Source organism: Mirounga leonina, unplaced genomic scaffold (genome assembly GCF_011800145.1).
Source record: "Mirounga leonina isolate KUSES-001 unplaced genomic scaffold, KU_Mleo_1.0 Mir_154, whole genome shotgun sequence".
NCBI classification, from domain to species: domain Eukaryota; kingdom Metazoa; phylum Chordata; class Mammalia; order Carnivora; family Phocidae; genus Mirounga; species Mirounga leonina.
Window position 1 is genome coordinate 63885133 of NW_023270389.1, and position 26805 is coordinate 63911937.

The 26805-nt window shown below is 41.8% G+C and overlaps 1 protein-coding gene across 3 annotated transcripts in view; it reads right to left on the reverse strand.

The window, feature by feature from the left end:
• Window positions 1-13851: 13851 nt before the first annotated feature.
• SMYD3 (SET and MYND domain containing 3) overlaps window positions 13852-26805 on the reverse strand; it is a 708476-nt gene continuing 695522 nt past the window's right edge. For all 3 annotated transcript variants that reach the window (XM_035010985.1, XM_035010984.1, XM_035010986.1), the window contains one exon: window positions 13852-14336. In XM_035010985.1, coding sequence (XP_034866876.1) covers window positions 14321-14336 — 16 coding nt within the window. In that variant the 3' untranslated portion in view covers window positions 13852-14320. The remainder of the gene's footprint in view (window positions 14337-26805) is intronic.

The window sequence follows — 26805 nt, forward strand, 5'->3', positions numbered from 1 at the left end:
CCTCACTAAGTGAGCCAACTGAATCTAGTTTTTGGTCAACCAAGCAAGCAAATCGTTAGAGCCTCTCTCAGGTTGAAACATTAAATCCACAATCTCTTACTTATCTCTGTGCACCCGTATTAATAACTGCAGCCTTATCCAGAATTCTATTTTGTTCTATTCTAGTCCTAGCTCTAATATCTTTAGACTCATTTCCTACATGCATTCCTCAGGATACATAAGCAACCTCTTCCCGAGGTCGTCCCCATATGGTGTTTGAGATCTGATTCTAGTTAAGGATCTGGAGGTAATGAAGGGTGGTAGGAGTTTCTCATTTGAAAGAAATCATTGTTTTGTTTCTTCCCTTTTGATTCTTAAATCTTTAATGTCTTTTCCTTGCCTTACTACATGGACTAGGACCTCCCATACAATGGTGAGAAAAGTCTTGATATCAAAGGCAAACTTTCTTTAAAATTATAATATATTTGACATATAACACTGTGTAAGTTTAAGCTATACAGACGGGGCTCCGTAGCTCAGGGATTAGAGCACTGGTCTCGTAAGCTATACAACAGGTTGGATTTGATACATTTATATCTTATAATATAATTGCCATTGTAGCATTTAGCACTCTTACCACATCACGTAATTATCACTTATTTTTTGTGGTGGGAATAATTAAGATCTAGTCGCTTAGCAAGTTTGATGATGATAATATTGTTTTCTACATTCATTATGCTGTGCCTTATATATTCAGGACTTATTTTCTACCAGAAAAGGCAAACTTTAAGCATCCCCTATTTAGTATGATTCTTGTTATATATAGATTTTTGTAGGTATACTTCACCTTTTAGAAAGTTTCCTTATTCTCAGGTTGCTGGGCTTTCTTTTTAATCATGAAAAGATTCTGAACTTTATCAAGTGCTTTTTCTACACGTACTAAGGTGTTCACATGGCAATGTCTCTCTAATGTGTGAATTACTGGATGTATCATTGTTTTATATGTTGCTAACATTGGCTTAGCAACATACTATGCATCCCTAACTCCTGTTTGCAATTATTCTTTAGGAATCTTACATCTATACTCTTGAGTTAAATTGGTTTGCACTTTTCCATTCTGTACTGTCAGATTTTGGTATTATGGTAAAATGAATAAATTAGTTGGGAAGTATTACATATTATTCTGTTCCCTGGGGAAAAAAATTGTAAAGAATTGAATTTTTTTCTTCCTTAACTGTTTTGATAGACTGTACTAGTGAAACTAAATCAGCTTGTCATTTTCTTTGTGGAAAGAGTATTAAAGAGTATAAATTCAACATTGTTTTCCATGAATGGTTTTACGATTTTTCAGATTTTTAAAAAAATTTTCTCGAGTCAATTTTGGTGATAAATTATATATTTTTAAAGGAATTTGCTCTGGCATGAAGTTGTTAATATTCTCTTATCATTTCTTTAATGCTAAGGCATCTGGAGTGATGTTCCCTTTCATTCCTGACACTAGATGTATGTATCTTCTTTTTTTTTCCCATTAATTTTGCCAGAGGTTTGTCAGTTTTATTGATCTTCAGAAAACTCACTTTGGTTTCGTGGTTATTGCTGTTGATCCACTCCATTTTGAGCTTGCTTTGTATTTCCCCAAGTTCTGCTCTGATGTTTATCATTTCCTTTCTCGTAGGGCATATTTGCTGAGGTTTTTCCAACCTCTTGAGATAGGTTCTAGTTTGAGATATCTAATTCTGTATTTATACAAGGACTTTAGAACATTTCTAGCCTATATATTTATGACTATATCTGATTAAGTATTACTGATCCTACAATTTTTATCGTTCAGTTAGAGTATGTTCATATTTCCATTGTAATTTCTTTTCTGACTCATGAGTTGATATCTCATGATGATTGTTGATATTTCTATTTGTCTTAATGATTCTGTTCATTTCTGTTTTATATATGCTAATGTAATATTATTACAGGCCCACAAATTTTAGAATTGTATCTTCCTGGTAGATTGAACTATTTACTATGATTAATATCTCTGTTTCTAATTATATAATTTGTCTTAAAGTATATATATTATATATTATATTACACATATATATTAAAGATTTTATTTATTCATTTGACAGAGAGAGAGAAAGAGGGCACAAGCAGGCAGAGCAGCAGGCAGAGGGAGAGCGAGAAGCAGGTTCCCAGCTGAGCAGGGAGCCTGAAGTGGTGTGGTGCTCGATCCCAGGACCCTGGGATCATGATCTTAACCAACTGAGCCACCCAGGTGCCCCACATATTATATTATCACATTATTAGTAGCCACACCAGATTTCTTTGGTTAGTATTTGCATATTATGCTTTTCTTTTACTTTAAACATTCTGTATCCTTATGTTTTAGATGTATCTTATTAACAGCATATAGTTGGGTTTTTTAAATCCAGTCTGATATTATTTTACTGGAAGTATCTTCTCTGTTTATACTTACTTTTCTTTTTTAAGATTTATTTACTTATTTGAGAGAGAGAGAGAGCATGAGTGAGTGGAGAGGCAGAGAGAGAGAAAAAATCAGCAGACTCCCCTCTGAGCCCAGAGCCAGACATGGGGCTCAACCTCATGACCCTGAGATCATGATGTGAACTGAAATCAAGAGTCAGATACTTAACCAACTGAGCCACCCAGGCACCCCTATATTTACTTTTCTTAATAAAATGAATTTAGTGTAATTACTGATATATTTTTATTTAAATCTAATATCTTATTTTGTGCTTAAAAATTCCCTCTCTTATTTTTTAAGTTTTGCTCTCTCCTCCTCCCTTTCCTCCCTTGCTCTATTTTTTTGATGAGGAGATGTCTGAGTACTTTTAAAATCATTCCCCTTTTCTCTTCTAAGAGTTCGTAAGTTATACACTCTCTCTTTTAGTGGTTATCCCAGAAATTAAAACATGCATAATTAAATTATCAAAGTCTAAAGTTAATCAAAATCTTTACCCTCAATTTGGACAATACAAGGACCTTAGAACATCTCAACTTTATTTACTCCTTCCTTATGTACTGTTCTCATAATCTAGTTTATATCTTATTTTTAACCTTAGTAGATGTATTATTACTGTTTTATAAAGATAAATTTTATGTATACTTGTCCAAATATTCACCATTTTCTTTCTTTTCCATTTCTTCTTGCAACTCTAACCTTCTAATTATGATTACTTTCCTTCTGTATGATGAATCTCCGTTAGCATTTTTTTCAGTCAGTTCTCTTAATAATAAGCCCTCTTGGTTTTTGTTTTTAAATGTCTTCATTCCACCCTCATTACTGAAACATCCCTTTGCAGACACAACAGTTTAGGGTAACTTCTTTCATCAACTGAAAACACAATTCCATTGTGTCTGATTTCTAGTGTGCTGATGAGAAGTCACCTGTTTTTCTACTCACATTCTTTTGGAGGTAGTTTGTCCTTTTACTCCAGTTGCTTTTAAGATTTTCTCTTTTTCTGTAGTTTTATTTAAGTTCACAATGTTCTATCTGTTGTTAATTTCTTTTTACTTATCATGCTTGGGATTCACTGGACCTTTAAATCTGTGAATTAATGCTTTTCTTGGTTTTGGAAAATGTTCAACCCTTGTCTGCTCAAATCTCTGCAAATTCTCTCTCTTCTATCCTATGGGTCTTAGATGAAAAGGACAGTAGACTTTCCTGCTCTTTCTTCCTCATTGCTTAACTTATTTACTAGATTTTCTATATTTTTCTCTGTGCTGCATTATGGGTAATTTCTTCTGACCGATCTGCTAGTCCACTAACTTTGTCTTCTTGATGAAAAGGCTGCTGTGAAAGGTCTCCACTGTAGCTTTCATTCCAGTTACTGTACTTTTCATCTCTGGCATCTTGTCAAATATGTCACTTTTTATAATTCCTTATTCTTTGTAGTTTAAAAAGTCTATCATTCATTTATTAAAGTAGTGAACTTAACTGTTTTAAAATATGGATATTATATTTCCAGTATTAAGAACATAGGTTTGTTGCTGTTGCTTGTTGTTTATCTGGAACTCATGTTGTTTTTGTTCTTGAGTTACTGATTACCATTGGCTGGTCATTCACTGACCTTCAAAAATGACTTGTGGGCTTTCCTAGAGACCTAGGATGAATATATCCTTCTCTGGTGAGGTTTCTTCATTTGTTTCTGCCACAGATTTGAAGGAACTACCAGTTGAGAACCACCTCAAGTCAGTTCACAACTAGATGCTCCTTGGTCAGCCCAGGCTTTAACTACTTGGATTGCAAATTCATATAAATGCTGGTCTCATACAAATGGCCAACAGACACATGAAAATATGCTCCAAAGCACTTGGCATCAGGGAAATACAATTCAAAACCACAATGCAATACCATCTCACACCAGTCAGAATGGCTAAAATGAACAACTCAGGAAACAACAGATGTTGGTGAGGATGCAGAGAAAGGGGAACTTTCTTACACTGTTGGGAATGCAAGCTGATGCAGCTACTCTGGCAAACAGTATGGGGGTTCCTCAAAAAGTTAAAAATGGAACTACCCTATGACCCAGCAATTGCACTACTAGACATTTATCCAAATGATACAAACACAGTGATTCAAAGGGGCACATGCACCCCAATGTTTATAGCAGCAATGTCCACAATAGTCAAACTATGGGAAGAGCCCAGATGTCCATCGACAGATGAATGGATAAGAAGGTATGGTATATATATGCAATGGAATATTACTCAGCCATCAAAAATAATTGAAATAGTGCCATTTGCAATGATGTGGGTGGAACTAAAGTGTATTATGCTAAGTGAATTAAGTCAGTCAGAGAAAGACAAAAGCCATATGATTTCACTCATATGTGAAATTTAAGAAACAAAACATGAACATAGGGAAAGGGAAGGAAAAATAAAATAAGATAAAAACAGGGGGAGGCAAACCATAAGAGACTCTTACATATAGGGAACAAACTGAGGGTTGCTGGAGGGGAGGGAATATTTGGGTGATGGGCATTAAGGAGGGCACTTGATGTAATGAGCACTGGGTGTTATATGCAACTGACAAATCACTGAACTCTACCTCTGAAACTAAAATACACTATATGTTAACTAAATTGAATTTAAAGAAAAAATTTTTAAAAACTCCATGGGGAAAAATAATGTAATAACATCATATACTGACAGATGGTGACTACACTTACTGTGGTGAGCACAGTGTAATGTATAGAACTGTTGAATCAGCATGTTGTACACCTGAAAGTAATATAGTATTGTGCATCATCTACACTTCAAATAAAAAAGAAAAAAAAAAAAGACTTGAGGGAAACATGCCAGACTGCATATAGGGTAGATCTCTGCATATTTGAAGGAAATGTAATTTTTACTTTCTGCTTTGTGATAGTGTTTTTCTGGTTTTCTCCAAGGAGAATGTTTTTGTTTTCAGGAAGAAAAGTATTTTAGTTGGTTTATCTAATTTAGCGGTGATGAACACTTTTAAGTTTTGTTGTTTGGAAACTCTTTATCTCTCTGTAACTCTGAACAATAAACTTAACAGGCATTCTTGGTTGTAGGTTTTTTCCTTTGAGTACTTTGAATATATCATGCCACTCTCTTCTGGCCTGCCAAATTCTGCTGAAAAATCAGTGAATAGCCTTATGGGGTGTCCCATGTTTGTAACTAGTTGCTTCTCTCTTGCTGCTCTTAAAATTCTCTTTTTATCTTTCATCTTTGACATTTTAATTATTATATATCTTGATGAGGACTTCCTTGGGTTCATCTTGCTCAGAACTCTCTGTTTCCTGAATCCGGATGTCTGCTTCCTTCCCCAAGTTCGGGAGGTTTTCAAGTATTATTTCTTCAATTGTGTTTTCTGCCCTTTTCTTTCTCTCTTCTCCTTCTGGAGCCTTTATAATGTGAATGTTGGGATGTTTGATGTTGATCATCTCAATAGATGCAGAAAAAGCATTTAACAAAATTCAACATCCATTTATGATAAAAACTCTCAACAAAGTGGGTTTAGAGGGAATAACCTCAACATAAAAAGATCATATATGATAAACATGCAGCTAACATTATATTCAATGGTGAAAAACTGAGAGCTTTTCCTCTAAGATTAGGAACAAGACAAGGATATCCACTCTTACCACTTCTTTTCAACATAGTACTGGAAATCATAGCCACAGCAATCAGACAAGAAAAAGAAATAAAAGCATCCAAAATGGTAAGAAAAAAGTAAAATTGTCACTGTTTACAAATGACATGATACTATACATAGAAAACCTTAAAGACTCCACCAAAAAATTATTAGAATAAATGAATTCAGTAAAGTTGCAGGTTACAAAATTAATATACAGAAATTTGTTGTGTTTCTATATACTAATAAAAAAGTAGCAGAGACAATAAGAAAAAAATCCATTTATAATTGTACCCCATAGACTACTTAGTAATAAACTTAACCAAGGAAGTGAAAGGCCTGTACTCTGAAAACTAAAAACACTGATGAAAGCAGTTGAAGACAACACAAATGGAGAGATAACACCATGCTCATGGATTGGAATTAATATTGTTATAATGTTCCATACTACCCAAAGCAATCTACACATTCAATGAAATCCCTATCAAAACACCAATAGTGTTTTTCACAGAACTAGAACAAATAATTCTAAAATTTGTATGAAACCACAGAAGACCCCAAATAGCCAAAGCAATATTGAGAAAGAACAACAAACCTGGCGGTCTCATACTCCCAGATTTCAAGATATACTACAAATCTATAGTAATCAAAACAGTATGGTACTGGCACAAACACAGACACATAGATTAATGGAACAGAATAGAGAGCCCAGAAATGATGCTTCTATGGTCAATTAATATACCACAAAGGAGGCAAAAATATTCAATGGGGAAAAGACAGTCTCTTCAACAAATGGCTCTGGGAAAACTGGACAGTACATGTAAAGAATGAAACTGGACCACCTTTTCACACCACACACCAAAATAAGCTCAAAACGGATTGAAGACCTAAATGTGAGACTTGAAACCATAAAACTCCTAGAAGAAAACATGGGCATTAATCTCTTTGACTTCAACCTTGGCAATATTTTTTTATAGGTCTCCTCAGACAAAGGAAACAAAAGCAAAAATAAACTATTGGGACTATACCAAACTAAAAAGCTTTTGCACAATAAAGGAAACCATTAGCAAGACAAAAAAAGGACCTAATGAATAGGAGATGTTTGCAAATGATATATCTGGTAAGGAGTTAACATCCAAACTATATAAAGAATTTATGCAACTCAACACCTAACAAATAAAGAATCGAATCAAAAATAGGCAGAGGACTTGAAACAACATTTTCTCCAAAGAAGACACCCAGATAGCCAATAGACATATGAAAAGACACTCAATATCACTCATCATCGGGGAAATGCAAGTCAAAGCCACAATGAGATGTTAATGTTACCTCAAACCTGTCAGAATGGCTATTATCAAAAAGGGAAGAAATAACAAGATAACAATACAAGGATATGGGTAAGAGGGAACCCTTGTGCACTCCTGATGGGATAGTAAATTGGTACAACCACTGTGGAAAACAGTATAGAATTTCCTCAAAAAATTAAAAATAGAAATATCATATGATCAGCAATTTTACTACTGGGTAATTACCCAAAGAAAATGAACACAGTAATTTGAAAAGATATAGGCACCCCTGTGTTTATTGCAGCATTGTTTACAATAGCCAAGATATGGAAGCAATCTAGGTATTCAATGACAGATGAATGGATAAAGATGTGATATATGTAATAAAATAGTACTCAGCCATGAAGAAGAATGAGATCTTGCTATTTGCAAAAACATGGATGGACCTAGAGGTTATTATCATAAGTGAAATAATTCAAACAAAAAACCCAAAATACCATATGATTTCACTTATATATGGAATCTAAAACACAAATGAACAAAAAGCAGAAATGCCCATAAATACAGAAAATAAATGGGTAGCTGTCAGAGAGGAGGTGGATGGGGGGAAGGGTAAAATGGTGAAGGGGGGTGGGAGGTACAGGCTTCCAGGTATGGAATGAATAAGTCACAGGGATGAAAGGTATAGCATAATATAGTCGATGGTATTGTTATAGTGTATGGTGACAAATGGTGGCCACACCTGTGGTGAGCACAGCATATGTATAGAGTTGTTGAATCACTAGGTTATACACCTGAAACTAATGTAACATTGTGTATCAACTATACTTCAATAAAAAATATAATAAATATATTTTTAAAAAGATTAGATAATTAAATTCATCCAGTAGGTCCTAAGAAAGTACTTGTGGGAAGCACAATTGAGACGCTTACAGTCTTTATTCTACAGTTACTTTAATATGCTAGGTTGGCATTTATTTTTAAATGGTCTATAAATAATTTTCTCTCACAATGACAGTTAATGCATTTGTGGAATTTTTGCTTCCTATCCCTGTGACCTTGAGATCTACTAGTTTATATGTCTTGGTTTCTAAGGGAGACAGGATTCCTCCAGGGAATACAACAATGGCTCCGTCATTGTGGAAACTGACACAGCCTTATGGCCATCTGGGGCTCATCATGCCTCTGAATCAACAGGCAAACAGGTTGGATGGACTGAATCCCAGTATCAAATCGCTATCATACAGCAGGGTGAAGGAGGACCACATCTGAACCAGGGGCTGCTTTAACATGAAAATTAGTTTGATGGAACATTGAGACAACCCCAAAGAGGCAAGACCACCAAGTATCCAGACAGCTCAGGAATGGTAAACTGAATCGTTCCACCAGGTAAAGAACCTCGAGTAGGCAGGTGCTGGCTGAAGACAGGAAGATCATAGAATGGGCAGTAGAAAAATGTTTTTTTAAAAGTATCCACTCGGGGCACCTGGGTGGCTCAGTCATTAAGCATCTGCCTTCGGCTCAGGTCATGATCCCAGGGTCCTGGGATGGAGCCCCGCATCGGGCTCCCTGCTCCGTGGGAATTCTGCTTCTCCCTCTCCCTCTCCCCCTGCTTGTGTTCCCTCTCTCACTGTCTCTCTGTCAAATAAATAAATAAAATCTTTAAAATCAATCAATCAATCAATCAATCAAAATATCCACTCAACTCAGGAACAGCTAAGAATCAAGGACCATCCAGTGCTCATCACATCACGTGATATTATACACAACTAAGGAATCATCGAACACTACCTCAGAAACTAATGATGTACTATATGTTGACTAATTGAATTTAAATAAATAATAATAAAAAAAGAATCAAGGACCATCTGGGAAGTTTGGTGGTACTATTGTAACTTTACAATAGAACCCTGGTTTATCCTGGAGTAGATTTCTTATGGAGTGTTTTTGGAAAATGCTATTCAAGGGAACTCAGGGCAAAATATTAAAGCAAAGTCAAAAAACGAGTGACAAACTGAGAGATTAAATGTTAGAGATAAAGGAGAAATCTTCCTAACATAGAGACAACTAAAGATAAGGAAAAAAAGATCAAAAAATTGGATAGAAAAATGACAAAGACCTGTAAATATAGTTCACAAAAAAAAAAATTAGACAAAAAGCTTTTAAATGTTTGAAGACATAGAACTTCACCAATAAGAAAATTAAAAGTACACTGAGATACGCATCAGCTTAACAAAAAATGCAAAAGCTGAAAAACCCACTTTGGTGGCAAGACTGAGAGGAAGCAGGTATCGTCGTGCAGTCCCTCTCAAGGTAAATTTGACAATACCTAATAAAATTACATACGCATTTACCCTTGACTTGGTGATTCCACTTCTGGGAAATTACCCTAAAGATACACCTCTATGGCATCATTTGTAATTGAAAAATTTATGTTAATATATATTATGTGTTTATATTGATTTTTACATACCAACATAAAGCAGTAATGGGGGAATCCTTAAAGTTGAAGAGAAAAAATCTAATTGGATATCAAATTGATATCCACACTGAAAAGAATAATTAAACTTTTAAACGTAGTGTTGTGACATACAATTTTTTGCCTAAGGGCATAAAACCTTAGAAAAAACTTTAAAAAATTTTACTTCATAGGTTTGCTGTTGGTAGTGGTTGTAGTGTAGTAATTTCAAAACTATTTTGTGTGTATGAGAGAGGTACAAATATGAAGGAGGGAAATGAAGAACCACCCCGGGTGCTGGATTTTAATTGACAGGTTCACTGTGAACTCATGATTTTTAAAAGGTCTAGAAAGAACCATCACTCCAGCAGCAATAAACAAACATAATGTGGGGATTAGGGTTCCTGAATACCATTCCTTACTAAAAAGCCCAGGGTTCCTTGAAGAATAGCTGGTTCCAAGTCTAGAGTGGAAAAGTATAAAGTGAGCCTGAAACATCTCACTGTACCTTGGAGTAAAAAAGTGTTTCCAAAATGATAGGAACACACAAGACATTTAACCTGAAGAAAATCCCAATAGCCAAAGCTGACAGGACTTGAGCATCACATAGAAGAATTATGGTTACAGACTAGACCATATTTCAATTAAAAAGGAGGAAAGAAACAGGAGGATGGAGGCTCAGGCTAGGTCTTTGCAAATTGGTAAGAGACAGATGGAGAAGAGGATTAGGTCAGTATCAACAAACAAGGACCTGTCCAAGAAGAGGACAAATTCAGGAGACTGAAGTGGGGTGGGGGGTCAGGGGCAGGTACAGATCCAGCTAGAGTGGTAGGTGCATGGGGGGGGGGGACCAGGAAGTTTAAGATTCAGGGGTTTGGGGCCATGAATCAGTGGTCTAGGACCACGAATGCCAGTCTGAAGACTTGACTGAGTCTAGTGGCAATGGGGAGCCAGTGCAAGCTTTTGAGCAGAGGGGGTTATAAGAGATGAGGAAACGGGTATTTCTGGAAGGTGCCTCTGGCAGCTCTGATGGAGGACAGAGAAAGGAGGGGTGAGATGGAGGAGGTCTTTGCAGGGGGCTGAGGAACGACGTGTTGGGGCCTGCAAAGAGCCTGGGAATAGGTAAGAATAGAAATGGCCGAAATGAAAAAAGCACTTTGGAGGGCGGATAGACAGAACTTATTCCTTTATCAGAGGAGAGAGTCGGTGACTGAGTTTCTGTGCTGAAGAGCCGGGAGGATGATGGTAGTGCGGAGCTGAATATGCTGGGCAGAGAACTGGTCTCCCCTGTTCTGAATTGGCTTTGACTAGGTTGATTGTGAGACCTTAGATTTTTGATGCATCCAAACCTTGAAAGGTTAAGGGAACGTCCCACGCCGGGGGGGTGGGGGGCGGGTGTTGCTGGCCCTTCTCCACCAGTCCAATCTCTTACAGACCTCAGGTAAAAGGAGGGCTCCAGTGTGTTGCTGAAGCCCCTGCCGATGATTGCTTGTCAGAGGATTTTATGATGCTCCAAAGATAATGCCCAGAATCTTCTCACTGGGGCGTCCCCTTGGGCTCCTCTGACTGAGCGTGACATCATCTCCTGACTGGGCCAGAAGAGAATTCCCAAGACCTGACTCCGGGGCGGGCTCCCATGGATGCCCTTCTCTGTCATCCTGCAGTGAAGCTGGACAGGGGCGCCTCGTGGGGCGCCGGCCACCCTCTCTGCCCAGCATTCTGGCCTGGCTGGATGGCGCCAGCCCGGAGCCCCCATAGCGAGCTGGCTTCCCAGGCAGCCTTCCTCCCTGCACGCTTGGCATTCATGCGGCCTGGCTATAAATTATGCCCAGTGTGTTCATTTTCACCTTAAATGTGTTCTCATCCCAGAGGAGCAACTAATGGCGTCAAGTTACTGATGTGCAAAAAGCCTGCCGCTACAATGACTGTGGATTAATGAAATCACAGTCATGGCGGCTGGGGTGGCCATAAGTCGTCAGCCATTGGTGACACGGATTTTACACCACGCTCCCCATCCCCTCCCCTCTTGCCCCAAATTATTTTGTGGTAAAGATGCTGGGTAAATGTTTACCATTGCTTGAACGTTTGCTTTCTATTAGAAGCCGATGCAAGCCGAGCCCCTCACTCCTAAGGGAACCTTCTCCCACACAACGGGAAGGGAGCGGAGAGGGATTTAAAAGCCTGTCACGCTTTCTCTAGGAGGCAGAAGGGCAAATTGCTTTATCCAGGATCATCACTGGCTGATAAATCTCACTCCGAAAATTGGCCAACACAGGGTTCTAGCGGTGAACCCTGCTCATTTGGCCTGTGAGTGACTACCCCTGCCTCCTGTTACGGCTTTTCTCTTTCCCTAATGAATTTAAAATGTGTAATTCCCGTAAGTGATTCTGAAAGGTAGCAAGTCTATTTCTCATTAGACGAAGGACTCTGGGGAGTCCACTGACGGACAACGGGGAGTTCACTGACGGACAACGGGGAGTTCAAGGGTCCCTGATCCTAAGAGCAAATTGTTCGGGTGGATATGGTTTTCTAGAAAGAAGGTCTATGAATTTCATCCAATTCACTGAATGTTCTGGAACACCAACACGGGACTGCTATGTGGATCACCTTGATGGTCACACTATCTTCCTCTCCACAACCCCATGCCATGCAATAGGATGACTTCGAGGAGGCTCTACCTACCCTCCATTCCGGGCTGGCCTTGTGCTTGGCTTTGTCCCATGGGATATCAGCAAATGCAATGCCAGCCGACAGGGAAGCGCTCATCTACTTCCTCTTCCTGGAACCCTGCTGCCACATGAACGAGGCTGGGCCAACCCAGTGAGCTGCATGACCCTGTCACCCTCCTTTCCCCAGCTGACCCACCGGCAACTGCAGGCAATGAGTGTACCCGGCCACGGTCAGCCACGCCTGGGCCAGCAGAAGCCGACAGAAAGCCTGCAGAATGCACCCGTGTGCCGGACACTGTGCACATTTCCACGATCAAAGTGATCACCAGGCATTTGGCACATCGACTCCAGCTTCCGGCGGTCAGCCTTCTCTGCCGCCAAGCGAGGCTGGTTCCTTCTGGCCCGAGCAGGCACCCGTGTGTCATTCTGACAGTGGCCTGCGCCCCACGTGGCCACGGGGCTCCTTCTGTGAGGGCGGGGCGGATCCCGGGACCTGGGGAACAGGACACCATCCCCAGTTAAGTACCTCCTTTCCTTGCTTGTAAAATAAGGTGGGGGTGACTAGAGCCTCCCTCATTACCGTAATTACTGCCTGAGCCCATCTAAGCAGGAGGGACGAAACTGCTCACAGGGTCACGGCGCCATAGAAGAAATCACCTCCTTTTTCTTCCCCCAGAGGAAAAGTTTCTCTGAATTTGAATAACGCAGAAAGGTGGAAAAGTGGGTAGATAGAGAGGAAGAAGAAACAAAAATATCTGTTTTGAGCTGGGATGCAGGATAATGGAGCTTCGGGGTGTGCACGTCACACGGTCAAGCCACAGATATAGGGAATTACGGGAAAAAAACTCCAAGAAAAGAAAAAGCATGACATGTACAAAATGGTATAAAACGCGCAGAGGAGCCGCAAGACGTTTGAGAAAACGTTTTTTCTTTTCCATTAAGACTTCCTATGCTTTTCTTTTCTTTTTTTTTTTTTTTTTAAGATTTTATTTATTTATTTGACAGAGAAAGACACAGCGAGAGAGGGAACACAAATGGGGAGTGGGAGAAGGAGAAGCAGACTCCCTGCTGAGCAGGGAGCCTGATGCGGGACTCAATTCCGGGACTCCAGGATCATGACCTGAGCCGAAGGCAGTCGCTTAACCAACTGAGCCACCCAGGCGCCCAAGACTTCCTATGCTTTTCTAGTAACACCTAAAATGACTTCTTTCTAGGATTCAGGACACCACTTTTTGTATTAGAGATGTATTCGGGAGTAAATAAGGGATGTACATGTCACTTACCACAACTAGTAAAGAAAACATCTGAAACTCTGCTTTCTTGACAAAATAGACAATAAGCTTTTGCTTGTGAAAACACTGATTTTTAATTCAATTATCCCCACAGATAGCCAAGGAGAAAGTTACAACTTATTCTACCATGCTTTTAATAGAACTTTCTATCCTTCATGTTGAGAATGTTGAGATCTTAAAACACTGAAGTCAACCAATGAGGAAGCAAACGATTACCAGATGGCATTTTCAACCAAATTTTTTATATTTCTTATAATTGTGCTTCTCTACAACGAATGATTCTTGTGGTTTGCACACTGTATGTCTGCCTTTGTTTACCTACATGACCAGAGAATCACATTCCCAGTAGGGAGGCTCACACAGTGTAGAGTGTGTGACCTCTATATGACATTCAATAAGGGTAGAAGCCGTCCTTCCCTCTGACTGCACCCCTTAGGATGCTCTTATGTTGGCATCACATTCTTCTAAAAGTAGGATCAAATCTTCAATCAGGCTGTGCTCTCTGCCGTGGGTCACTCTCATAATATCAAAAGCCTAAAGGAAAAAGAAAGAAGATGGATTATGTTAGAGTAGGCAGTTAGGTTTTAACAGGATGCCTGGAGGCCCGTAAAGGGGGAGTCATGGGCAGCTATGGGGGCTGGGGGGGTTGGTTAGAGACCTATCCTGGCAACAGTCCAAAACAGAGCCACAAGAAGCTGGATCAAAGCAGACAGGCCCAAGACAAAGAAGACTGGAAACCCTGACCTAGTAATGGAGAAAAGTCAAGAAACACTGCTCCCAAGAAAGTCCCTCCTCGAGTTAACAGCTGTCAATAAGATAGAGACCCAAACCTCAGGGCAAGCAGCTCTCCCTTGAGCTGGCCTGAGCTCACATCTTGCGAGTGTACACTCACTTTAATAAACTTACCTATTTGCACCACTCAACCATTGTTTGGTGTGTCCTTGAATTCTTTCTTGCAATGAGACCAAGAGCCTTTGGCAACACCCTGGGGATGGGCTGGGTGGAGGTCTCAGGGTCTGGGGGCGGTGCTCAGTCTACCCGGCAACATCTTGATCCCAAAGTAGAACCCCTGCCCACTCATCTTTGTCCCATGATCCTAGTACGGTGAACCCCACAGTACATAGCGAGAGCAGCACTGTGGCTCCCCAAGCCACACAGTAAGGGACAGTGTGAATTTTTAATGTGATGTTTGGAGAGTGTGCTCACGACTGGAATCCCGCTGGGGGGTGGTTTCCAGCAATGATCTTCAGGGGTTGTCGGTGAAGAGGTTCAGTGGGTACTTAGGTTTAAGAAGAGCTACTAAGAATGATTAAGTAATATTAAAGATGAAATACCATGCTGCCACCAGACTTAAAATAACATTTCATTTTTGCATGATGCATTTACTTCTCATCTTTTTGTGCTGATTTTGATGTGTATATTTTTGTGTATTCTTTTCATGTCCTAGGACATTAAGCATCAGCATTTTGACAGTCGCTTCCTTCACTCTCCATGTTTAGTTGTCCATCAGTAAGTCTTATCAGTTCTGCCTCCATAATATCTCTGAAATCTGGGTGGGCCTGTGACCACTTCAATAAAAAGAGAACAATATAAGGAATGCTATTGACTTCCAACGCTATTTTAAAAAGGCCTTGTTCAAGAGCATGTTTGCTCCTGGAGCTGTGAGTCTCCATGCTGTGAGAAGCCCAAGCCCACGGAGAGGCCATGTGTGGGGCTCTGGTGGACAGTCCTCCCTGAGTCCATCTTCCAAGTCATCCTGGCCTACACACCAGAGTTGTGTGTAAAGAAGCATCCAGGGGCCCCTGGCCAGCCAGCTCAGTCAGAAGAGCATGCGACTGTTGGTCTCAGGATCATGAGTTTGGGGAGCCCCATGTTGGGTGTAGAGATGACTTAAAAATAAAATCTTAAAAAAACAAAACAAAAAAACAGGGCACAGATGACTCCAGCCGCTAGCCAGAAGGAAGCCAGATTCCAGTCTTCCCAGCTGAAACCCCCGACATTGTGGCAAAGAGGCAAGCTATTCCTATTGTGATCTGTTTGAATTCCTGACCCAAAAGATCTGTGGGCATAATAAAGTGGCGGTCGTTTTACTCTGCTAAGTTTTGGGATGGCTTGTTACAGAGCAATGATATTTTTGCAGTCAATAAATCAGAAACAAACAGTATCATCCTGCACCGCCCACTAGGGGGCTAACGGGAAGGGAGGACCGAGCCACGGCACTGAATGTGCAGGTGCCTTCAGGAGATGCGTGAAGACATCACTTGGTGGTCATTAAGCACCCACCCAGAGAAGTTCCTGGCACGCAGGCTCTTAGCCTTGGCGGCACATTATTATCAACCAGGGAGCCTCAAAAGAGACTCCAACGCCCAGACCCCACATGTGTGATTCATGAAAAGTGCCCTTGGGGCTGAGAATGACTGATACGGTAGCTCTTGACAAACAAGAGCAGCTTTTATTCAATATTAATTTATAGCCAGCATAACTACCACTTTAATGGTTGTGTACAATTAATTACATCATGTTTACAGACCCTCATTCATTCACTAGGCTACTCTCGGAAATGTAGATCACTTCTGATTTTTAACAAAAAATGACATGATGTAGGGCGCCTGGGTGGCTCAGTTGGTTAAGCGACTGCCTTCGGCTCAGGTCATGATCCCAGGGTCCTGGGATCGAGCCCCACATCGGGCTCCTTGCTCCGCGGGAAGCCTGCTTCTCCCTCTCCCACTCCCCCTGCTTGTGTTCCTGCTCTCGCTGTCTCTGTCTCTGTCAAATAAATAAATAAAATCTTAAAAAAAAAAAAATGACATGATGTAGTTCTTCCAACTTATTACATTTTTTGCCTTTGTGGAATATTTGCTTAAACTAAATTCCTAGGGACTCCTGGGTAGGAAGAGCTTTGCGGCCAGAGACTACGGAGCTGGGGAGCAATATAGTCACATCCTCAGAGCCCTTCATTCTGTGGGGAGGAAACCCAGGGCAGCTAAGTGGTCAGACCCAGGACTGTTTTCCTTGCCTGTGTTCCTGGCCTCTTCCCTGCCTCTTTAAAAAGTCCTCTGTAGGCTGGAATGAGGGCAAACAGGCAGGCAGAGGGGTCTGGATGTAGGGAAGAGAAAGGAAGAGGAAGACCTGCCTGCTCAGGCTCTGGTCTCCAGCCTGGAAGACAGCAGCATGCACGGAGTCCAGCTGCGACCTGCAGACAGGCAGGCCCATCCCCTGGTGAAATCCCAGCTGGCAAACCCTGAAGGTTCTCATGAACTTGAGTGGGTTGGCCCCATGGGTGTACAAGTGTCCACAAGCACATCGTGGGGGGGGTGCGGTGCTGTCTACTACTTTGCCGGCGGCAGCCAGGCTCCATGAGATCCCTCCCAACAGGAGATCAAAAACAAATGTGGGAACAAATGTATCCTGTTTCATCCCCTCCCCCCACCTCCCTGGGGCACAACTCTGGGTCCTCAGTTGGTCTGGACACATGAAGGTCCGAGGCGGAGAGCTGCTTGAAAGCAGGATGGCCGCGAGATTAGAGAGCTGCTTCACGTCCTTCACAGGAAATCCTCCTACTTGAAAGCTCTCTTGGATGTTCTCTTCCCTTCTACTCAGCAGAGGGTCAGATGTCTCTGGGATCCGGCAGAGGAAGAGGAATGGGCCAGAAGCACTGCCTAAAAACGTCTTTGCATGAAGGGAAATAACCCTCCATGGGACCCCACTAACAGGGAGTCCAGAAAAAGGTCAGGCCTGACCTGGGAGAGCTCACTTCCATCCCTGTCCCTCATGGAAACCCTCTGCTGGATTGGGGCCTGGCCCTGTTGCTCAGGAGGATGCCCCGACTAGCTTTTTGTGCCCTCCTGGCCATATTTCTCCAGGTTCCTCACCTCAAGGATATTCTGGACATTTGACTCAGAGGCTAAATGACAAAGGTCATCTTCCTAGCACTCCAAGAAGGTAAGGTAGATTTGCATGTGTTTAAACCTTCCTTTTGGCCTTTCTTCCAGTTGTAAGTTTCACTTTCTTCCAGCTTTAGAAATCAGGTCTGCTCCTCAAGAGCTGAAGTTAATTGTGGCTGATCCAGAATCTCAGTGCTTGTCCTACAGCAGGATAAGAACCTGAGCCTCTGTAGGAGGCTTCTGGAATTACAGAACCTTCTGGAATTACAGAGCCACAGGCAGAAAGGGGAAGCTGTGTGGCTGTCCCCAGGCCTCACTCCCACACCTTCATGCCTGCTTCCTTACGGAGGGGCCACAGAGGACCACAGGGTCCAAAGTCCTCAAGGTACGGCCTGAGAGGTGGGCACAGGGTGAGCGCTGACTCTTCAGGACTCAACCCGGGGCTCCCTCCATGACAGCACTGTGCAGCCTCCTATAGCAGAGGGACCCGAGTCTCCCCTATACCTAGATATGGCTTCTGAGACACCCAGAGGGATCGCAGGGTCTTCCTAGTCAAGATGCTCTTGATGGTGCTCTGTGTTCTCTTATTTGGTGGTGAACACAGCCTTGGAAGCAAAGGCGAGAGCAAGGGGCGACCCCTGAGCATTATGTATAAGATTTGAGACACTAGGATTAGAAGATTTTATCCATGGGGGTGGCTAGAAGCAGAGAGGACCCAGAGGGTAGAGCTAGGGCAGAGGACCAATTTGAAGAAACTGAAAAAACATCGACATCATTCGTCTAGAAGGTGAAACTAAATATAGATACAATTAACAAGCAGACATGATCATTTTATGAGTGATGGGGGGAGCAGAAGAGAATGGGAGAGAAAGGAAAGAAAGAAGTAGGATTCAGTAATGTGCAAAGCCTGGCTGTGACCGTCTTCTGTATGTGTGCGAAGGTTGTGTCTCTCCAGGGGGACAGGAGGTGAGTGGAAACACAGACCTGCTAATGCAGGATATCTGGTCCTTGTCTTGGGCGTCAACCAGGCAGACAGGTGAGCTGGGTAACAGTTCTCAGTGAGGCAGGGCGAGAGCACCCCGTGGCTGTGGGCACAGCTCTCCATGGGGGCTGCAACCCTTCAACGCACTGGGAAGAAGAGGGCTTTTCCCTCCAAATAAAGTGACAGTAAATCCCTGACAAACCAGAGCAATTGTTTCCTCTAGCTCTGCGTCTCCCTTCGCTCAGCCCCTCCCACCCGCCACATGCACATGTCAGAAAGGACAATTTTGGTTTCATTTCCTGCAGGAGCATATAAAACAGATTACGGAAATATAAACTTGGAGCCGGCTTGCACTGGGAAAAGCTTATCTCTTCCCATTACATTTGATTTTCTTAATAGTAGCATTTAAAAAGAGCCTCCACATAATCTTCCACAGAGGACTCACTTGAAGCCTCCAGGGTGGCTGCTACACCGGGTATGGACTAAATGTGACACGAGAGATGGTGGCACTGCCTGTCTGCCACGTGACGGGCGTGGTTCATTCCGGAATAAAGACAGGGTCCCAGAACTGACTGCAGTCTTTTTTAAGTAATTTTAAAACTGTGGTCTTAAATACGTGAAATCAAATCATGATTTAACATTGCAAACAATAGCTTGCTTATTAATTTTTAATACAAATATATTAAGCTTATCAGGGATCTCATATACTCTCTACCATGAGCCCGAGGGGATCCAATAAATGGCTTCCCCAAGCATGATTTAAATATGGATATACAATCAGAGGGAAAAGCAATGTATGCCTGATAAGCACAAGAGGGAAAAATCCAAGTTTTCTTACTCTGCACATCTCAGGTTGAAAGCTGAGTGGAGGAGGGGGAGGGGGACATGGTCTGAGGCATCCGAAGCGGGAAATGTAAGAAGCCAGACCTACAACACATCCCGCAGTTCCAGAGCAAGAGCTCTTTCCAATGGGCAGCAGAAAATTCCACAGCCTTTGATGACACGCCTGAGCTCAGCAGCGCCCCTGCTGGCTTTGCTCTGCTCTACGTCTTGAATAACAGCATAGGATCCACAGAAGGACCTGCGTCCCATGCCTCCCTACCCTGGGAGGCAAAACTTCCTTAGTGAAAACGTGGATCCATTCATTCACTAAATATTGTCTAAGCAGCTCTAACGAGTAAGACTTGGCCTTACCTGGAGAAGAGCTCTGGGTAGAAGAAGGAGACAGAATTAGAGCAGAGTTGTCTGTGATCCAGGGAGCTGGGAGGTGCTGGGTGTCCAGGGGAGGGAAGGACCAACACAGCCCAAGGGGACCGCTGAGGGGTTACAGGGGTGGTGAGCTCAGTGTCTTCCACTGGTAGTAAAAGGGCTGCTTCATATTGTTATATTTAACTAATCAATCAATCCAATGAGTATGTATTGAGCACCTGAGAGACCCTGAAGAAGTCATGTTGCCTCCCTGTGCCTCAGTTTCCTCAATTTAATAATGAAGAGACTGGACTGGATTAATTCTAGGGGTAAACCAAGTCTCAGAGAGAAATCGGTGGTGTGGATTTGGCTTTGTTCCAAATATTGTGTTACTGATTTCTAATTTAATTCTATCTGGTCAGAGAATTTACTCTGGGCGACTGGAATCCTTTTATCCTGAGATTTGTTTATGGCCCAGCATGTGGTCTGGTATATGATCTGTAGGCACTGAAAAGAGTATGTATTCTGCTATTATTGGGTGGAGTGTTCTCTAATTTTTTTTTTTTTTGAGAACTACCATACTATTTTCCATAGCAGTTGCACAATTTTGCATTCCTACTGGTAATGTACAAGGGTTTCAATGTCTCTACATCCACACGAACACTTGTTTTCTGTTCTGTTTTGATAACAGCCATCTTAAAGGGTGAGAAGTGTGGTTTCTGATTTGCATTTCCCTAATGAATAGTGAGGTTAAACATCTTTTCATGTTATTTGGCCATTTGTCTATCTTCTCTGAAGAAATGTCTCATCAAGTCCTTGCCCACTTTTTAAAGATTTTATGTATGTATGTATGTATTGTGAGCAGGGGGAGGGGCAGAAGGAGAGGGAGAGAGAATCCCAAGCAGACCCTGCACTGAGCATGGAGCCTGATGCAGGGGCTCGATCCCATGACCCTGAGATCACAACCTGAGCCAAAATCAAGAGTCGGATGCTCAACTGACTGAGCCACCTAGGCACCCCTTTGCTTACCTTTTAATTGGGCTGTTTTCTTGTTGTTGAGTTTTAGGAATTCTCTATATATGCTGGATATTAATCCCTTATTAGATATGTGATTTGCAAAAATGTTGTCTTATTCTGTGGGTTGCCTTTTTACTGTTGATTGTGCCCTATGATACACAAAAGTTTTAAACTCTGAAGCAGTCCAACTTGTTTATTTTTTTGTTGTTGCCTGTGCCTTTGGTGTCATATATAAGAAACTGCTAAATCCAATGTCATGAAATTTTTCCTCTTGTTTTCTTCTAAGAGTTTTATAGTTTCAGCTCTTATATTTATGTATTTGCTCCATCTTAAGTTACTTCTTTAAAAACAGTGTTAGTAAGGGTCCAACTTCATTCTTTTGCATGTGGATATCCAGTTTTCCCAACATCATTTGTTGAAGAGACTGTCCTTTCCCCATTAAGTGGTACCCTGGTCAAAAATCACTTGAACATATATGTGACAGTTGATTTTTGGGCTCTCTGTTCTATCCCATTGGTCTTTATGGCCATCTTTTTGCTGGTACCACATTCTTCTGATTACTGTAGCTATGTAGTAAATTTTGAAATCAGGAAGTGGTGAAGCCTTACAACTTTTTTCTTCTTTTTTAAGATTGTTTTGTCTATTGGGGTCCCTTGAGGTTTCACATGAATTTTAGGATAGACTTTTCTATTTCTAGAAAAAAATCATTGGGATTTTGATAGAGGTTGCCCTCATTCTGTGGATGGCTTTGCGTAGTACTGACATCTAACAATATTCAGTCTTCGAATCAAAAACATGGAATGTTATTCTATTTACTTATGTCTTCTTTAATTTTTTTCAGCAATGTTTTACTGTTTTCAGGGTATAACTCTTTCACCTCCATGGTTAATTCCCAAGTATTTTATTCTGTAGATACTATTGGAAATGTTTCCTTAATTTCTTTTTTGGATTGTTCACTGTCGTATAAGAACACAACTGACTTTTGTATGTTGATTTTATATCCTGATACTTTGTTGAATTTCTTAGTTTTAACAGTTTTTTTGTGGCATATTTAGGGTTTCTCTCTATATAAGATCATTTATCTATAAACAGAGATAATTTTCTTTCCTTCTTTCCAATTTGAATGCTTCTACCGTTATTTCTTCAAGTACTCTTTCCACCCTGACTTCTTTCTTTCCTCCTTCTGGGACGCCAATGTTGCATCTTTGTTACTGGTCCCACGGGTCCCTGAAATTCTGTTCAATTATACCTTTTATTCAGTCAATTCCTCTGTTTTTCAAGGTTGGGGAGCTTCTATTGTTCTATCTTCAAGTTCACTAATTCATTCTTCTGACCTCTCCATTCTGTTGTAAACTGCCAGTCTATTTTGGTAATTGTATTTATCAGTTTTTAAATTTCCATTTGCATCTGCTTTATATATATATATTTTAAGATTTTTTATTTATTTGAGAGAGAGTGAGAGTGAGAGGATCACAGAGAGGAAGAAGGAGACTCACCGCTGAGCAGAGAGCCCAATGTAGGGCTTGATCCCAGAACCCTGGGATCATGACCTGAGCTGAAGGCAGATGCTCAACCGACTAAGCCACCCAGGGACCCCGCAACTTCTTTATATTTTCTATCTTGTTGCTGAGACTTTCTGTTTTTTCATTTGTTTTGAGGGTGTTCATAATTGCTCATTAAAACATTTTTATAATGGCTGCTTTAAAATCTCTGTCAGCATCTATGGACTGCCTTTTTTTTTTCCCCATTAAGATTGAGATCTTCCTGGTTCTTGGTATGACAAGTGATCTTCAATTGAATTCTGGAAATTCTGGATATTCGGTTGAGATTCTGAATTTTATTTAAACCTTCTGTTTTAGCTGGCTTTCTCTGACATTGCTCCAGTAGGAGAATGAAGAGGTAATAATGGGGAGAAAACACCTTGTTACTGCCACGTGGAGATAAAAATCCAGAATCCTCACTTGGCTTCTTATTTGTACTGGGCTTACACTTTCCTGTAGGTTAAGTTTCTGCTTGTTTCCTTTAATAGGACTTAATCACTATGCTTTCATTTTATTTACCATTCTGTTACTTAACTTCTCCTTTTTTGATTCAGAAACATACACTTGAAACTAATATTCTCTATTTGGAGGCCCGTAGGAGGCATTCATATGTATCAGAGCCAGGGACATTCAAATAACTCTTTGAAGGCATTATGGATGATTATGGCACAATGTGTCTGTCTGTACTCTGTCCCCTCTCTCTCCATCCCATCTGCCCACATACTAAGGTGTGATGTTACACATTTAGAAGACAGCTTTTTAATCCAGAGGCTATGGGCACTTACAGAGTCCAAGGAAGGGTTTCAGGCAGTCCCTGAAGTCCCCGCCTCCACCCAGTGTACAAGGTGTTGTGTGTATGTACATTTTTCTCTAGCAAGTCAGTGGTTCTTATCAGATTTCTAAATAAGAACGTGATCAAAGAGGTTAAGAATCACTGTAGCAGATTAAAGAATGGGAACCACAGAATTGCATGCTCTAAATCAGCCATTTTGGGGGCCGTAAATTTAGGGTATAGGCTGGAGTAGACAGAGACCTGTATGGTTATGCTTTGAGCTTTCCCTGGATGAACTAATAGCTCTATGACAATGAGAGGAACGTCTAGGAGCTCCCTGCTCAGGCCCAGCAAAAGCTAGAAAGATCCTCAAAATGCAAAATGCTTCAACAAAACGAAAGGAAAAGGGAAAGGAACGTTACACTGTAATGTAAACAATTTACATCTAAATAAAAAATGATTACCGAAGGGGAAGAAGTCTGGTGTTTTCCAACCTGCCTTCAGCTAACAAGGCACTAACAAAGCATATAGTCTAGCCCAGGGTGAGGGAGTCAGCTGCGTGCAGAGCTCCCAGGAAAGAAACAGGTTCACTGATGAGACAGCCCCGACCAAGACAGTTGCCCGTGAGCTCCAAGAAGTCAAATTAGCGGCTAACAAAATTCTTCCAAGAAATAAGTGGAAAGGAATGAAAACAGGTTAGAGACAGGAGAAAGAAGGAGAGAAACACAGCAAAAGGACCCCAGGACTGGCCTGTGGCAGCAGTCAGAAGCCTTTCAGCTGAGCCCAGTGGAGATGAAAGCCTAAACCAAATCAGGGTTGGGCTAAGTGGATCCCTTTCCTGGCGGAGGCTGGCCTAATGGAATCTGTAACCAATTTCTGTTTCTGAAGCTTTTCTCATTTCTGCTCCAAAATCAGCCTTTGAAACCCTTTTCAAGTTCTTTCATCCTATTATTTCCAGAGTTCCTAAGAAAGAATATCTAAGAAAATGTCAGTTTCAAAGGCAAAGAACAGATCTTCCCTTTCCCCTCTCCGGGTTACCTGAGGCCTAAGAAAACTGAGGAAGACAGGCTTTCTGCAGAATGGACTGGCCTGCTCCTAGGCTCCCAGGTCCTATGAGCTTGCAAAGCAATGGACATGTCCTGCCTGTCCCTCTGTGTGACATCATAATTTGTAACAAGACAGATGTATCTTTGGTCTTCAATCCTAGTTTCTGACCCGGAGCTTCTAAAACCCTTGGAAGTTCCCTAGTGCAGCAAGCAATAAAAATGTCTCTTGTTATGTTAATAAGGTGACTTTCTCAGAAAGCACTTAAGGCTGGGGGCTGGTTGCCAGGAAAACCAACCACGTGATTGACCTCTGAGGAGCAAAGGGAGTTAGAGGCCAAATTAATCCTACCTACGTAATGAAGCCTCTATAAAAACCTTAAAGGATGGGGTTTAAAGAGCTTCCGGGTTGGTGAAGACATGGAGATTTGGGAAGATGGTGAGCTCTGAGAGAGGATGGAAGGTTTGTGCCCCCTATGCCTCTCTTCTCTCTGGCTGTTCCTGATTTATAGCTTTTATAATAATAAATAATAATAATAATAAGCCCCTCACCTGTGGCATCTGATGCTATTTCTGGGCAGACAGTGTCAGAACTGAACTGAATTATAGGACACCTAGCTGGTGTCCCAGAATTGCTTGTTGGTGTGGGAAAACCCTCACCAAACACTGGAATTGGTGTGATCGGAGCCTCACTCTGCTAGTAAATGGTCAGCAAAGGTCTAGACAGGATCTGGTCCACTAGCCAGAGACATATTACATATACGTATTAGCTAAAAGGACAGGATCAGGGTGGGGCTTTTAAAGATCTCAATTCATTAAAAATTCTATTCATTCAAGTACATATTTAGTAGAACTTGCTATGTTTGGGGCATGTGTCTCTGTTAGGTGGTGCCAGGAGATACAAAAGGTACATAAGTTCAGGGCCCCTTGTGGAATTCCCATTCAACTCGGGGAAACAGAACATGCCCATGTGAAATGCTGGGGAACTGTTACAGAACAGAACTGTTCGAAGTGGAAATGCCATATCACCCCAAACTACAGACCCAAGTGTTGAAGGGACTGGACAGTGGGAGAATGATCAGAACGACGATTCATGTATCAAGAAAATCCTTTATAGTCTCAAAATACTTGGGCCTTGGCAAAACCCTCTCACACGCTACCTCATTTACTTATCCAAACCACTCTACGGTGTAGGGATTATCTTCATTTTAAAAACAAGAAAATTCTATTCAGAGGGATTCAGAGTCTTGCTTCAAGTCATGGGACTCTCACGTGAACCTCCTCACTCTAAACCCGAGGGCTCTCCTCACCAGGCAACACGGCCGGGCACATAGCTGCATTTCGGTTGATAATCAAAACCTGGTAAGAGACTCAGCGACTTGCAGAGCCAAACAGGAAGCGTGGGGTCAGGCCGTGCTTTAACCCCAGGCCTGGGGGCAGCCTTGCTGATGCTGGTCCGAGAATCTTCCGTTTGCAGCTGTCAGGGTCCTTGCTGGGCCTTCCTTCCGTACCAGGAGGAGATGATGCTAAAACAGTTAACAAAGGAAGCTTCTGGAGGTGAGGTAACATCGCAAGAAGAATGTGAGGAAGGCAGTATGGAACCAGGCCCGAGGGACACAGAAGGGCAGAGGGCCGTGAGGCGGGCTGGTGATGGCCTCGGCATCCACCCAGCCCACACGATCCCGTAAGTCGACCTCTAGATGTCTGTCCAAGTTCCTGCCTTTGCAGCTGATGTTTCCTCCAAGAGTTCTGAGCAGAGGTGATAATAAAGCCTCACACGAGGAATGAAACGACCCAAATCTCCCCTGAGTTGGCATCAGGGGCTCAGCAGATCTAAAGGGATTTCTGCAACTGAGTCTTACTAGCGAGTCTCACTGGGCTAGTTTAGAGGAGAAGCACAGAGCCTGGGATTCCAGCCTGGATTTAATGACTTGTTCACATGTCTGCCTCCCCCCCCTGAATTGGAAGGACAACACTGAGCCTTATTCAGATTAATAGAAGAATTTAATCAACATATTAAATTGAACAAACTAGACCTGGCTCTACCTCAGTATGACTTTAGACAGACTCCTGAATGTCTCCATGCCTTAGCTCCTTCAGTTTTCAAATGGGAATGAAACTATCTGCCCCACTGACCTCATCTGTCATGGGGACCAGATAAGTAATGAGCAGTAATTTTTAAAAAGATTTATTTATTTATTTTAAAGAGAGAGGGGAGAAGGGCAGAGGGAGAGGGAGAAAAAATCTTAAGCCAACTCCACCCTAAGCCTGATGCAGGTGTCGATCTCATGACCCTGAGACCACTACCTGAGCCGAAACCAAGAGTTGGGACACCTAATGGACTGAGCCACCCAGGCGCCCCTACATGTGAGCAGTATTAATGCTTTCTAGTCCCACAGAAATACAAAGGATTAATTTGAGCACTTATAAAACAACTTGCAGGTGACCCTGGGTTGGATATATCATATACGTGGGAAATTCCCCCCCCGTTATTTTTCTGTCAAAACTTTCACAGTAGACCCTCTTAGGGAGTATTTTCTGCCTCACTGATTCGACCAGCTGACAGGTAGTAGCAG